At 47.5% G+C, this 13,415-nt stretch overlaps 1 protein-coding gene across 1 annotated transcript in view; it reads left to right on the forward strand.

Annotated features, from left to right (window-relative positions):
- Window positions 1-810: 810 nt before the first annotated feature.
- The window catches only part of LOC104472355 (muscleblind-like protein 3), a gene marked incomplete at its 3' end in the record, with an annotated part of 47,524 nt that continues 34,919 nt past the window's right edge, over window positions 811-13,415 (forward strand). The window contains exon 1 of the mRNA XM_010087996.1: window positions 811-1,000. Coding sequence (XP_010086298.1) covers window positions 827-1,000 — 174 coding nt within the window. The remainder of the gene's footprint in view (window positions 1,001-13,415) is intronic.

Below are 13,415 nucleotides of genomic sequence, written 5' to 3' on the forward strand. Positions count from 1 at the left end.
TTCTCTTTTTCCTGCAGGTTGCTGAAAAGTGCCTTTCCTGAAGCCACCGCTGCTTGGATTTCTGTCTAGGGCTGCCTCTCTCTGCCCCTCGCCCCCCTCTTTTTAATTCGGCGCTGCTTGCGGTTCGTGCCCTGACGGCAACTGCTCCAGCCTTGCCCTTTTTTTTTTTTTTTTTTTTATTTACACGCAGTTTGCTCAGCCATTTTATTTTTTTTTCCTTCCCTGAGTATGTAGCAAATATTTAAAAGAAAGAAAGAAAAAAATTTCAGACGTCCTTTTGCTCGTTTGATGCTCGCGAACCGTAATTTTTAGAAGCAAGAAATAGAAGGAAAAAAAACACCCCGAAGTTTTCTCCCCAAGGACCGAGACCATTCCACAAACTGAAGTGCTGCCAGCAGCATATGCTTTTTGCAAGAATAATTGAAACCATTAACTGGAGAGCACAGAATTCTTTTGAAAGTCTGCCAGTTATTTGCAAGTAACTTCGGCAGTGGCACAAAATATAACACTTATATTTTAACTTCTACAATTGCACTTTTAGGAGCTGGCCTCTAATTTGATTTTCAGTTGTTCTGATAAGATTTCTATTTTATGATTGGCTTTATGTTTAATTCTTGTTTAAACAAACACGATTTGACTTAAATGAAAACCTAAGTGCTGATGAATAGGAGTTCTACCAAAGCAACAAGTTAGTTATTTCTTCGCGTTTAACTTGAATTCACTTTTTTACCCTTTTTTTAAAAAAAAAGAAGAAAAAAAAGATCAGCAGTAAATATTGCCCTGAAGAAGGGCACGATTGCTTGCATTTTCATTTTTGTTTTTTAATATGGCTGTAAACGTTTCCCTGGTTCGTGATACAAAATGGCTGACGTTAGAAGTGTGTCGAGAGTTTCAGAGAGGTACTTGTTCTCGGTCTGATGCAGAGTGCAAGTTCGCCCATCCATCACGGAGTTGCCATGTGGAAAATGGTCGAGTTATTGCCTGCTTTGACTCCCTGAAGGTGAGGACTGTCTAACGCGTGCATTACCTAAGCTCACTTGCTTTTCCTTCTCTTCTGAATGGCTCAGCCTGCTGGGGCGTGGGATGTGCAGCACAACTGTTTACTGCTCTGTTTCTGCGGGGAGGATGCTGCCGGTGCGGGATGTAGCTCCTGAAATCTAGGCTGTCTGACATCAGGTGCAATTGCCTGGAGTGCCAGGCACCACAGGGAGAGAGAGGGTTTTATCCACAGTGTTTTCTGATGGTAGCTCAGGTCTGATATAGCTGTCCTTGAAATGGAGAATGCATGTTGTGGGCAGCAAATGAAACTGAAATGAGAAAAGTGGAGAACTCAAACCCAGTGCTTTAATTTGTGTCCAGAGCACGTCGGCTGTACATTCGGTGCAGGGATCTGAAATGTGCTTTTAATGAGCAGAAATGAAAGCAGCATTTTAAGACAGTGAATCAGCGTTATGTGTATTTCCTGGAGACAGAGTTGCAGATGCATTCTAACGCTGTCCTGTAGATGAGGAACAGCCAAAATATTTGGAGAGCAATGCTCCCAGAAAAATGGGCGTTGGGAAAACGTTTCCTGCGAGGGACATGCAGACACAATGGCTCTGCTAGGCCTGTCCGAGTTATAGCTGTGCCTTTTTGCTAGTGCTCATCTTTGCAGAGTCAGTTTTGCGAGCAGTAAGTGGCTCTTGCTTGCCTGTCACTGTTGAAGCTACGGGGGTGACTTTCGAGATGTACCAAATACCCCGGGGTCTGAGTTGGGGCAGGGGAGTCGGGGGCTCACAGGAGGGAGAGGGTGGGCATCTCTGTTCAGGGTTGCTTCACCATGGTTCTCAGGAAGGGAACATCCACTTTTCTTTTTTCTTTTTCACAAAAGTATGGCTCCTCAAAGGTGTTTTAAGTAGGATGGTAAAAGCCCTGAGACAATCTGGATAAGTGATTGCTTTTGAGGACTCCTGACATTGTGTTTAATGTTTTGATCAGAGTAATTAACCTGTTTGTGTTTCTAGAAGGAATCTGGTAAATTTTACAGGCTTAAAAGTTTTCCCTTGAACTTCAACTGTTGCTTGAGAAGATTGGCGTTTATTTTTATGAACATAATGAGTAACAGAACTGGTGGAATTATGTATGCACAGGTTCAGACCGGGGCTGGATCCAGTCTAACATGGGTTTACACATTCTATTACCATTTGTGGATTCTTTGTATTTTCTCTTGTTCCCTGTTACCAAGAAGCTCAAGCTTCCGATTTGCATTCAGTTTTGCTCTTTTTAATCTAACTATATGCAGTGACCCTTAGTTATATGGTGGCTTTCAAACGTTCATTTACATTGCTGGTTTGCTGACTGCGAGAGACAAAAATATTTTTGTCAGAGGGAAAAAAAGTCATGTTGTTTATGCCCTTGAAACTTTTGAATTGTAGCCAGTGGCAGTGCAGATACTTTGAATTAAGAGATTAATATGTTTACATTTTTTAGCATTTATTTGTGAACTGAAAGGAGCGCTGTCGTGTCGTGCAGGGGAGTACTGTGACCCTGCAGAACTGGCCTGACGTTTGCAGTGTCCTGGGGAAGTGTTTCTCGTGCAGCCACCTAGCTTGGCTCGGCTCGGCTCTGAGCTGTGCCGTAGTCTGGTGTCACCCGGTGCGTGATGCTTCCCCATGTGTGCTGTTCGTGGTGCAGTGTCGGCAGCACAGCTGGGCTCTCAGTGCTGGCCCTTCTCTGCACAGCTGGTGCTGTGAGATGTGCAGGATCAACACTGTGGGCAGCTGGGGTTCAAATCCCACCCACTGGCATGAGCAAACACTTCTCCCACTTCAGCAGTGGGGGATGGGATGGGGAACACCATGTTGAGAAAGAAAAAAGAAAAAAAAAAAGCCAAAGGAGTAGGGTGTGATCTACAGGTCAGTATGTTTCCCATGTAACTGGCTGTTAGTGTTTCCTGTTGACACAGTAGCAGATGCCTAGTATGTGCTAGTTAAGTGGCCTGAATTTTCCAGGGAACAGATTTTCCTGATTTTTCAGGCTTAGAAAGCCTCTTGGAGGGGTGACAGCTCTGCCTTTGAAGAAGTACGCTGGGAGGGGAGTTCAGACTATGGAGAGCACATGGCCAGGGTTTGATGATGGGGCTGTTTTCTGCACCCCACTTCTCAAACAAGAAGTGGGTCTTGAAACCCTCCCTTCCTCCAGCCCCATGGCTCTGGTTGCTCTTGCTGGGCAGAGCCCCAGTTCTGCTATGCCACGGAGGGGTGCAGTCCCCAGTGCTGCAGCCTGTACGTGTGTGTACACTGTGCGTTTCCCAGTGGAGATACCCGCCCTGGTGACTAAACTCTCGAACAATGGACTTTCTGTTCTTAGGCTGGAGCTGGGCTTGCAAAGCCCTGTTTGCAATGGTATTGAGGGGCTCATGGTCAGAACAGTGGCCTCCCTTCCTGGTGACTAAAGAGACGTTACATTTTTGACCTGTTAAGAAGCTTTTCTTGCCCATCCTTTGGACATCTTTATGCACTCAGCTGCTGTTTCCCTCTGACAGCTGTTGAACACTGACCCTCTCTCCTGCAGAGGGCTCGGAGGGCTTGATAGCTGCTTAGTGCTCTTTTCATCTTTTCACGCCCTGCATTAGCAAAACATCTGTGTTGCTTTATTGGAGACAGGATATAGGATGCACGCAGCTAATAAGTTTTCCCGTTGTCTTGCAGTCGCCCAGGGCTTTGTTCAGAGGCTGCTTATCTGCATCCATTGTGTACTGCTGTTCCTCGTTTGTTTTTGTTTTGGGTTTTTTTTTTTTCTCACAGACCTCTTAAGCCTGAACAATGCCTTCATACAGGAACTTCTGATAACCCAGCCTACAATGGTTTCACCTCGCTGGTCAGGTCATGCACAGCATCTGTACACTTACTGCATCTCACTTTTTCTTTTTTTTCTCAATCTCATATAGCAGTTCTGCCTCTGTTGCAGTGGTAAGAGCAGTAATGCTTCCAGAAGCAGTCAGGCTGCCTCAGTGTGGGTTGTTTCACAGGTGAATGTGTGCTACCTGTAAGCTTGTGAAGAGCACACAGGACTCCTGAAGGTAATGGGGGGGCTTCACTGATGCTCGGGTAGGGTTCACCAGGGCATGCTCTGCAGGAGCACTGTGTGGCTGTGCGATGCTTTGATCATGAAATATTGAGTCTTGATTAGGTTGCAAGTGCAGGGATGGATCTTGCTGTCCTGGACTGCGGTCCTTTCAAGGGGGAGTTTGCACATTTGTAGGCAGCAGAAGGAACCTTTCTCAAGCAGATTGATATGAAAATTAAAAATAGTTCCTTGTGCAAAGCTGTTCACAGATTTGAATCGAATGCCAAGAGAACTCTCACTCTCTACTCGCGCTTCCCGCCTCGTTATTTTGGAAGAACAGTGTTATCTCAATTTGTGTGAATGGAAGGGCAAGCTGCACTGCTTGGTGGAGGACAGTTCAGAGGCATGAGAGCCAGCCACTGCTGGGCCACCCCCATTCCAGAAGTGACCATGAGGGCTGCTGGGCAGCAGCTGATGCTCTGCGGTACCTCCCAGGCAGGTCCCATGGCACCCCTGAGATGTTCTGAGCAAAGGAGAGGAGTGTACTGTCATCACTGTAAACCCAGATGGCCTTTGGGTTCATTCATCAGCTTTTCTCTCAGGCTTGGCGTGCACTGTCCTGTGCATAGTTGGTGCTTTTTGCAAGGGTTAGGACATGGTTTGCTGGATCGTGGCAGTTCATACAAAAGCTTGTCGTGGCACTGCCTTGGGCTGTCTGCAAGCGCTCATCAAGTCATTAACCTTCCTATTCAGGCTGGATCAGGCGGGCGTGGTATGAACCTGTCTGATTTTTAATTCCCTGGCCAGCAAATCATTAGTTGTGTTCTTTGGTTTCCAAAGATGTCAGTAAGGAAGGAAAAAAAAAAAAAACAACCCACCTTTGGTCACTAGAAACACTAGTTGAGCTGTAAGCTGAGACTGGTATTAGGAATAGTGATGTATTGTATAAAAATACGCAGGTAATGCACACCAGGTGTTCACAGAGGTTTTAATTTGCACTGCTCACAGTTTGGGTATCTGCACTATGGAGTCATGGTTTCAAAAAAATTACAAGCCTAACTTTCTGGGGTGTGTTGTTGTTTTTTTAAATTTGTTTTATGAAGGTAGATCTTTCCATATGCAAATCAAAGTTTTGAATAGCATTTTGAAAGACAAAATAGTGTGGTGAAAATTTCAGGGGTATGAATTTTGACGTTGTTAAGCTATTGTGTGTTTCAAAGCAGTTCTCTTACATATTAAAAAAAAAGATGAGGTGCCTGTGAACAGGCATAAAATCAAGAGTTAAAAATGCAGTTTTGTCTAAACTGTCTGTTTTCTAAAAGAAGTGTTATTTGTTCGTATTATTCAAAGTCCCATGGCAATCTAAAACGTTCACTGTGCTTGGGCAATAAACGTACCTACTATATGATCTTGAAACTGATGTACCTGAGGCTCTTCCTTATAGTTTTCATGCTAATTTCTACCTAGTTTATGCTGACTTCACCAAAATTATTTCTGACTGTAACTGGTTTGCAATCAAATCTATTTTTTTTAGATTTAAATAAATGTCAAATTAGGAAACAACTAGAAATACTCACTATACTTAGCATATGGTTATGCTCTGACAGAGGAAGAAGCAAGCAAACAAAGCCATGGAGATATTTTTGGAGACACTCTGACTGCTTGTCTCAGCTCAATGTAACATAGATACAAATAAACCAGATCAACAATGTTCACCCGAGTCACCTTTGTGAGAAACCTTTACTTTTCATCGGTCATTAAGGCACTTACCTGCATAGTGACAGTATTTGGTGGTGAGAAGTACAGCTGCAGCAGCTTTCTGTCTTGTCTGGATGCTTGTCTGTCTTACGACACATCATAAGTACTTTTTATAACTACTGAATTGAACATCTAAAAGAGGAAAAAAGTATTTAGACTTGTTTATAAGAACTGTTGCTACTGTATTTCTCTTAAAGTAGGGTGGTGCTTTAAGGAGAATGAGAGAGTTTAAGTGAAAAAAAAAATATTTAGGTCCGATCCTTTCTTGTGTATGGGTTACAACAACCTCCATGTTTTCGCAGCATAATTTAATTGGTGCATGTGCTGTGTACACTGTCTCCAATGTCTCCAGAAGGTTTGTGGCACAGCTATGGGGGGGAGACTACTGATGGAGAAGCTCACCTGGTGGTGCCTGTGGCTGAGTATCTTCCAAGCCTGCCCCGGTGTCTGAACTGCAGATGTTCTCTGTTGGGGTCAGGCTGGTTACTTGGATGGTGTGTGACCTCTGTAGGCATGTTCAACTCTCCAGGGAACTCGTGGCTTTAGTCTGCCCAACTGATCTTTCTGTAGGACAGAAGTCTGTGCAGAGCATGTTTGATTTGTTTAGCATTATCCATAGGTTTCTGTGATGTCCCAGCAGTCTCACTTCACTTATCTGTGACTTTTTGACAACTGAATCATGACAGATGAGCACTGGTGAATCTTGCTATTGTGGTTTAAAAGGTTGCTACCCTGAGCTGTCCCTTTTCTTCTCCATTGCAGGTTACTGCCTCTACAGCAGGGTTAGCAGGAAGACAGAGTGCCTTAGATGCTGAACATGAAGTCCAGCATCTTATCTGAAATTCCCTTGGTCCTGGCTCTGTGCAGAGGTGCTGGGTGATGAATGCATGTAGCTGGAAACAGGCTGGTGTTACCTGGTCACTCTGCTGCAGGGACAGCAATAGTCAGCAAGGGGTGGGAAATTCTTATTCATTGCAGCTATTTGCAAAGATGTAAGGCAGAGTCCTTGGCAGGAACTCCTTGTCTTTGCTTTAAAGCAAACAGGTGATTTTTGAGGCGTGCTGTGGAGGAAGAAGAGATTGGCCTTGTCCTTATCTCCATTAGGTCCTTCTAGTGTTGTCCAGGGATAACACGACAAGAAAGACAGGATGGCCATAGGTTTCCTGCTGCGTAGTCTGGTTTTGGTGACACCCTGGAGGATGCTCCCATATTAGCTCAGTGCTGGAAGAGTCGAGGAAGGCCTGGGAGTGCTGTGTAGCTCTGAAAACCGTGAGAAGTAAGACCCCAGCATCTTGGGGGCTTCTGAAGGTAAGAGCTGGAGAGGCCACACTGTTAACTGCCAGTCAGTCCGTACAGAGGGTGCTGCTGTCATTACAGAGGTGGATGTTAAGAGCCTGTGAGAAAGCTTGCAGGGAGTTGTCTGCATTCCAAACCTGTCAGCGTGACTCTTGTAGAAGCAGCAGTAGTTAAATACTTGGACTTCATGTTTTCTTAATTGATTAGTCTTGGGCGGCTTCTTCCTGAAAGCGTCGGTCCCTCGTGTGCCACCGTTGGCCTAACAAACCTCAGACTCTTACTCTTGTGGAGGATGCGTATGAGGTGATTTTTTTTGCATTGCTGTGGGTGCTTGGCAAATCTAAGCATCTGTGTTGTTTTCCCTGTGTAAAGCTGTGGGGCTGTGTACAGGCTTGGTCGACATGGAGACATTAATCAACTAATATCAGCAACAGCGAAAGTAACTTCTGATCGCTTTTCTCCCTGCCTGTCATGTTTTCCTGTGGAGAGGAGTATGTGTCTTCCTGCCACCTCTGGTAGATCTCCTGCGTTGTCCCACATCTGACTGCATTGATGGCACAAGGCAATGTGACTCTTCCCCTGCCTGGTGCGTGGCGTTGCTGAAGCTGGGTCTGGGAGTGAGAGTCTCCGTGACGGTCTTCTTGCCCTTGGGGTGGCTCTGACCTGAGGAGTATCAAAACATCAGTGGGGAGTGACCCTGGTGGGTCTTTGGTGCCCATCTTTGTGCTGCAGGTGAATTCATGGGGGCTCTTCTGCCCTGCCATGGGTAGCTGTAGGCAGAGCGTCTTGGCAGCCCTCCTGGAGTGCCTGAGGGGCGGGCAGCCCCCGTGGGGGCGAAGCCGGGGTTTGACTGGTCGGGGGACACTGATCGGATCTCCTGTCTGTGGCAGTGCACGGTCACAGGGTGACACCAGGTCCAGCCTTGTGTTTGTAGAAACCTACATCTAAAGATCTGTTTCTGAACATGGAGAGCACTGTCTGTGCCCCAGGCCTTGTCTCCTGACGGCTTGCCCCAAAGGGGCCGATGCCCTTTGTGTTGCCTGATGTTTGGGGTGCCAGTCTCAGGTGTGGTGTCCCTAGGTCAGGTTCAAGAGGCTGGCAGAGGTATGGGTGCAGACAGGCATGTTGGGAGGCACTGGTGGTGCAAGGGGCCGGCACAGGACCACTGTCCTTTTCTTTCTTCCTGCAGATAATGAATTAATTTATTACAGCTTTTCCTTGGGGCTCAGACTTGTGTGCAGTTTCGCTTGAATTGTGCTGGAAAGCAGAGCAGTGGGCACGAATTTGTCCGGAGGCCAGCCTCTTTGGGGAGGCAGGCCAAGCTGGGGCCTCTCCCTGCCAGTCTCTGCTCTCCTCACGGGCCAGGCCCGGCAGTGCAGGGCCTCCGCTCTGCTCTGCAGCTCACAGTGCCTGCCCCAGTGTTCTCTCTGTGGCCTGAGCAAACCACCATCCCCAGAGGGTAGAGCCAGCAGCATTTACGTTATTAATGTCAGCCAAGAGTAACCTTGGTTTTCTGGTTGGGAAGATGATGGTAAAGTGCTGACTGCTGCTCACACTTGCCTAAAAAAGCAGGATAGAAATTCTTTTGGGATGTGACTCTAAACCCTTCTTAGCTGCTGCGTGTGCTTAAGCAGATACATTTTGAAACCTTTTATGGGCATATTGCAATGTTGCACGGGCCATGGCATGCCATCTCCTGCTCCTGAGGCTTACTTTCCTTTTTTTAATGGCAAAGACCTCCAGACTGAGGTTCCAGTTCTGCAAAATACTTAAGCCTTATTTTAAGCACTGTAGAATTCCTGTGGCCAGCAAAGATCTCCTTGCGCTGAAGTGAGCTTGTTGCGTCAGGTTTTGAGAGAGGAAAATGGTCTTCAGCCGTTCTCTGAATGGGGAGAACTACCTGTGGTCGTCTCCTCTGCCACTTTGGCTTTCCAGTCCAGGAAAGTTTCTTTGTACACGCTCAGAACACGCACCTGGAGCTTGCAGTCCTGCCAAATCTGCTTGGATCTGCAAGCACAAGCTCTGTGCCTATGACCCAGCACAAATGCAGTGTGGTACTCTGCAGGCCCCAGGGCTTTCCTCTGCACTGGAGGGATGGGGTGCTGAAGCACAGCTAGCAAGCTGCGGCAGTGCTTACGTTTAACCTTGTGTGGCTGCTGTGAGCCAGAAGCTGGCCAAGGGAGCACAGAGGGGGGTGTGTTTGTACAGTAAGCTCTGGCACCTCAATGGGTCCCATGTTGCAGACCGTGGCACTGCCAGATCTACCTGAAGAAAGTTCAAGCTTTACATCTTCCAGCCGTGATCTACAGCAGTAGCTGACATAATGATTCAAATAGACACCTCAAACCTGCAAGTCCCTGACCCTGGAGAGAGTTTGGGACAGAGATTCCATGTAAATATGGAGTAATTCTTGGGCACGGTGTCCCATCTTGCTGCTGTGTCACTGGAAGCTACCTGGCTATTTCTCTTGCTCGTAATTGCATTAGCCCAGCCAAGCCAGCTGGGGGAAAGGTGGTAGAAGATGCCTTTGAGAAGAGTGACTCTGAACAAGCATGTGGAGTTAGTGGATTTTTTCAGTGGCATAGCATCAGTTTCATGTAATCCCTTTGCTGACAATAGCTTCCTGCCACTTGGTTCATCCATCTGAAGGAGGGTGCAGTAACATGCATTTATGTAATTGAGCTTTTTGAAAGCTTTAAAACAAATATAAACAAGATGTGCCAGGCTTTCTGGAGAGCCCATCTCTGACATCTCCCTCAGAGCATTTAAATAAATGGTTATATTTCCAAGTGAGGAGCTGAGCTCTTTGAAAATCTGCTCCTATATATATTGTTATGCTGGTGTTAAAATAAATGCTTTGAGGCACTTGGGTGATTGTTGCTCTACACAGGCAGTTTTACTTATGGCTTATTAATGTTATTTTATTGTACTTCATAAACCAGCAGAGAAACAGGCACTGACCCCCTTCCTTGCCCCGTGTAGCCTCTCGTGCTGTGTCTGATGATGGCCTTTTGATTAGAGGAAAGGCCAAGGATTTGGAAAACTAGCTTTCAAAGCCTTGTGATGATGCAGGCTGCTTTAAAGTGTTGTAATGTCAGTCTCTGTGCCTAATTGCACTTTTTGACCTCACAGGAACAGTGCAAAGAAAATTACTTTGAAGGCTGAGTGAAGCTGAGCTGCTGTAGCAACAAGACTCTGGGTGTTTTAGACAGATGTCTTAACTGAGTAAGCATTTCAAACCCTGCCTCCTTCAAAATGAATAGCTATCAAACATGGTTAGTTCTTCTACAAGCTTATCTGTCTGTTATGAAGGCTTCCTCTCCTGTAATGGCAGTGGAAGTATTCAACTTAACCATAGCTAACGTGTTAGGATAGTAAAATCTTTCTCCTGCCCATGCAGTAGAAAATGGCACAGAAGTAATGCTGATCTCTGCTCTCAGCAGCTTTGGCGCTTTATTTCTGACTCTGAACATCTGGTTAGTGTTTGGCCTTGGTTTTGGGTTTCAGTGACGTAGTTAGTTGGTGTCCCCACCGTCAGAGGAGCTGGAGGCTGTAATGATGGAGTGATAGATTTTAACCTCTAACTCTGCTTTTTTTTGCCTGCTCTGTCTGAAGCCAGCAACTGGGCACGTCTCTGTGCTCTTCTCTGTGTTCTTCAGCGCCAAGCTGTGAGCTGGAGGTGCCTTTCTGCCATGTTTAGTTTAAAGCTGTGGGCAAGGTGGGTGTTCCTGAGAGGGGACAGTTGGCTTGCTGGGACACGAGCCTACTCAAACCAAGCGATTCCCCAAGTTTGTGTGAAATGTTATGGCAGATGGCCTGCTTACAATGCAGGATATTATTAGAACCATGATCAGTTGCTAATAAGGTCATTGGCGGTGGGGGAGGAGGTCGGTGCCTGACCTTGTTTGAAAGGTGGCAGCCTGTGCTCTGGGGGAGAGGTTTTCTCCTACTGTACTGAAATGTGAATGTTCAAAACAAGCTACTTTGGTGTCTATTAATCTGACTGCACAGTAGAGAGAAAGACGCACTGCCCAGCCCAGTGTGCCTGCTGTGGGGATGCTGCTGTCCCCCCTGCCTGAGGTAGGTGCACAGAGCACCATTAAAAAGTGGAGACAAATTCTGCTTTAGTTAACAGTTCCAAGAATGGGAAACAGAAGTGAAAACCAGGAACAGTTTAGCTAGTCCTAAGGCATGGCACGGACAGAGGGCTGGCTAGTGGTGTGCACTGAGTTTTATCGTGTCTCTGAACATACTCTGCATTAACACAGCATTTGCTTTTAGCTGGTCTCTCCTATGCAGGTGTCAAAAGAAACCCCAAAACAGCCACTGAGTTGCATTAGTGATGCCCACATCTCTGCCCAGCGGTACCCACACCAGGTTCTAATGAGTGTTTAAGCCATTAGCCCAGACGGTGCTGCTTTGGCTCTGTCTCCTTGCTTCTGCTTTGAGTGAGCACTTCTGGGGTGCTGTGAGCAGCTGTGGGTGTTTATCGAGAGAAAACAACTCTCCTTCCACCTGTGCTGTGACCCCCGCTACGTTACCAGGCTGCTTTAGGTGGGGTGGAGGAGATGGCTGGGGCAGCTGCAGCCAGGCTGCCTGAGAGCACAGCCCTCACAGCAGGCCATCATTAGAGGGTGCTTCCCTAAGTCCTTATTATCCACAGGGGCATGGCGGGTGCTGGGAACAGTCACACGGAGATTAGGTCTTTAAAGAGCCCAACCACAACTGAGCAAAGTTTGAAAACAAAACCTCAGCATGTAATCCAGCCGTGCTGGACTATCACACTGATTGGTGTTTCTTCCTCTTGCTGTCAGCTTCAGGAAGATCAGAGCATGAGTAAAGCTTGCTTTCTCACCATCAAGTGGTGCTTGATCCCGCATGGTCAGTTCGTGCAGTGCCGTGCTCTGTGCAGTGCTTCGGCTCTGCTCCTGGGGTCCCTTCCATGTGGTGCTGCATATACAGAGTGCTGGATGATTTTGTCAGGAGGAAGCACCAGCCTTGCGGGGTTGGACATTTCCGCTCATGCAGTAGTACTTGAGTAGCTAGGGCAGCAGGGAGCTGAAAGCCAGATATGTAGATAAGCCTTCAAGGAGGGCTTGGAAGGTCATCTAGATATGGCAGAGGTGATGGTGTTCAAGGTCAGCTGTAGGAAGGAAAGTGCTTTCCTCCCTGTGAGGGAATCTTGTTCATAAAACAAGATTTCCAAGACAGAGTTGCCTTTGGAAGGGATGTCGCTCCTTCCCAAGTGCCATAGGGGAAGGCATTAAAGATGCTCCTGCTTTCTGCAGGAGCCCTCCCAAATCTTGCTCCCATGGCACATGACTTGCAGCATTATTCCAATGCCCTGTTTCTCCTTTCTGCTCTGTTTCCTCCTCCGGGCTTATTTGTCCCTGAGCCCTGCTGCAGCTCCCCTGTCCTCTCTTTCCCCCTTGTTAGGTGTGGTGTCTGCAGGGATTGAACAAGGCAACCTGGGAAGCCTCTTGCACTCCACCTCTCCTGTTGCTTCAGCAGTCATTTTTATTTCTCGGTGCATCTGGTGCACTTGCAGATGAAGAGGTAATCATCACAGTTACCTCCCTGCAGACTTTGGCTTCCTGCAGTGTCAGTTGTGTTGCCTGTAAAGCCTCCGTGGCGTGCTGCAGGGTGGGAGCTGGAGCAAGGCGAGCAGGCTGAGTGACTCAGAGCACTGTGAGCAGGAGAGCCGTCAGGGTTGTCTGAAACCTTCGCCAGTAGAGATGGACTGCAAGGGAAGGAGGTGGAGGTGACTCTGGGGAGGAGCAGAGTGGCTCCCCAGGGCACTCTCCTGTGGGATGGGGGAGCCTGGGGACACGGCAAGGACCCCTGCCACCCATCACTGTCAGCTTTATCAGCATCTGCTGGCTGGCGCAGCACAGCAGGGTGCGGATTACCTACCCCGCAGCACCAGCACAGCCTCCCTGCCAGCTCCGTGTCACGCTTCTGTCACCAGAGCCCACTCAGATTGCTCCTGCGCCACAGCTGGGAGAGTTGAGGGGGACAAAAATGTCCCTTGGGGGATGAGAGGCAAATGAGCAGGATTGCTTTTAGCTAGCGATGCAGAGATGGGAAGGGCAGGCTGCCTGCTGCCGGGAGGCAGGAGCTCAGAAAGCATCAAGGGCATCACAGCTGCAGCAGTCCAGTGTGGAGCGGCTGGTCTGCAGTATCAGTGTTGCTGAGGCTTCCCCTACCCACCTGTGTTTTTTCCACCAAGTCTGGTGTATTTAAACTTAAAACCCTTCTTCAGGCTGGGGCTGTCTCATTTTGTGTTTGAGTAGTAATAGGAGCAGGACCCTGAG

Source organism: Pterocles gutturalis, unplaced genomic scaffold (genome assembly GCF_000699245.1).
Source record: "Pterocles gutturalis isolate BGI_N339 unplaced genomic scaffold, ASM69924v1 scaffold16736, whole genome shotgun sequence".
NCBI lineage: Eukaryota > Metazoa > Chordata > Aves > Pterocliformes > Pteroclidae > Pterocles > Pterocles gutturalis.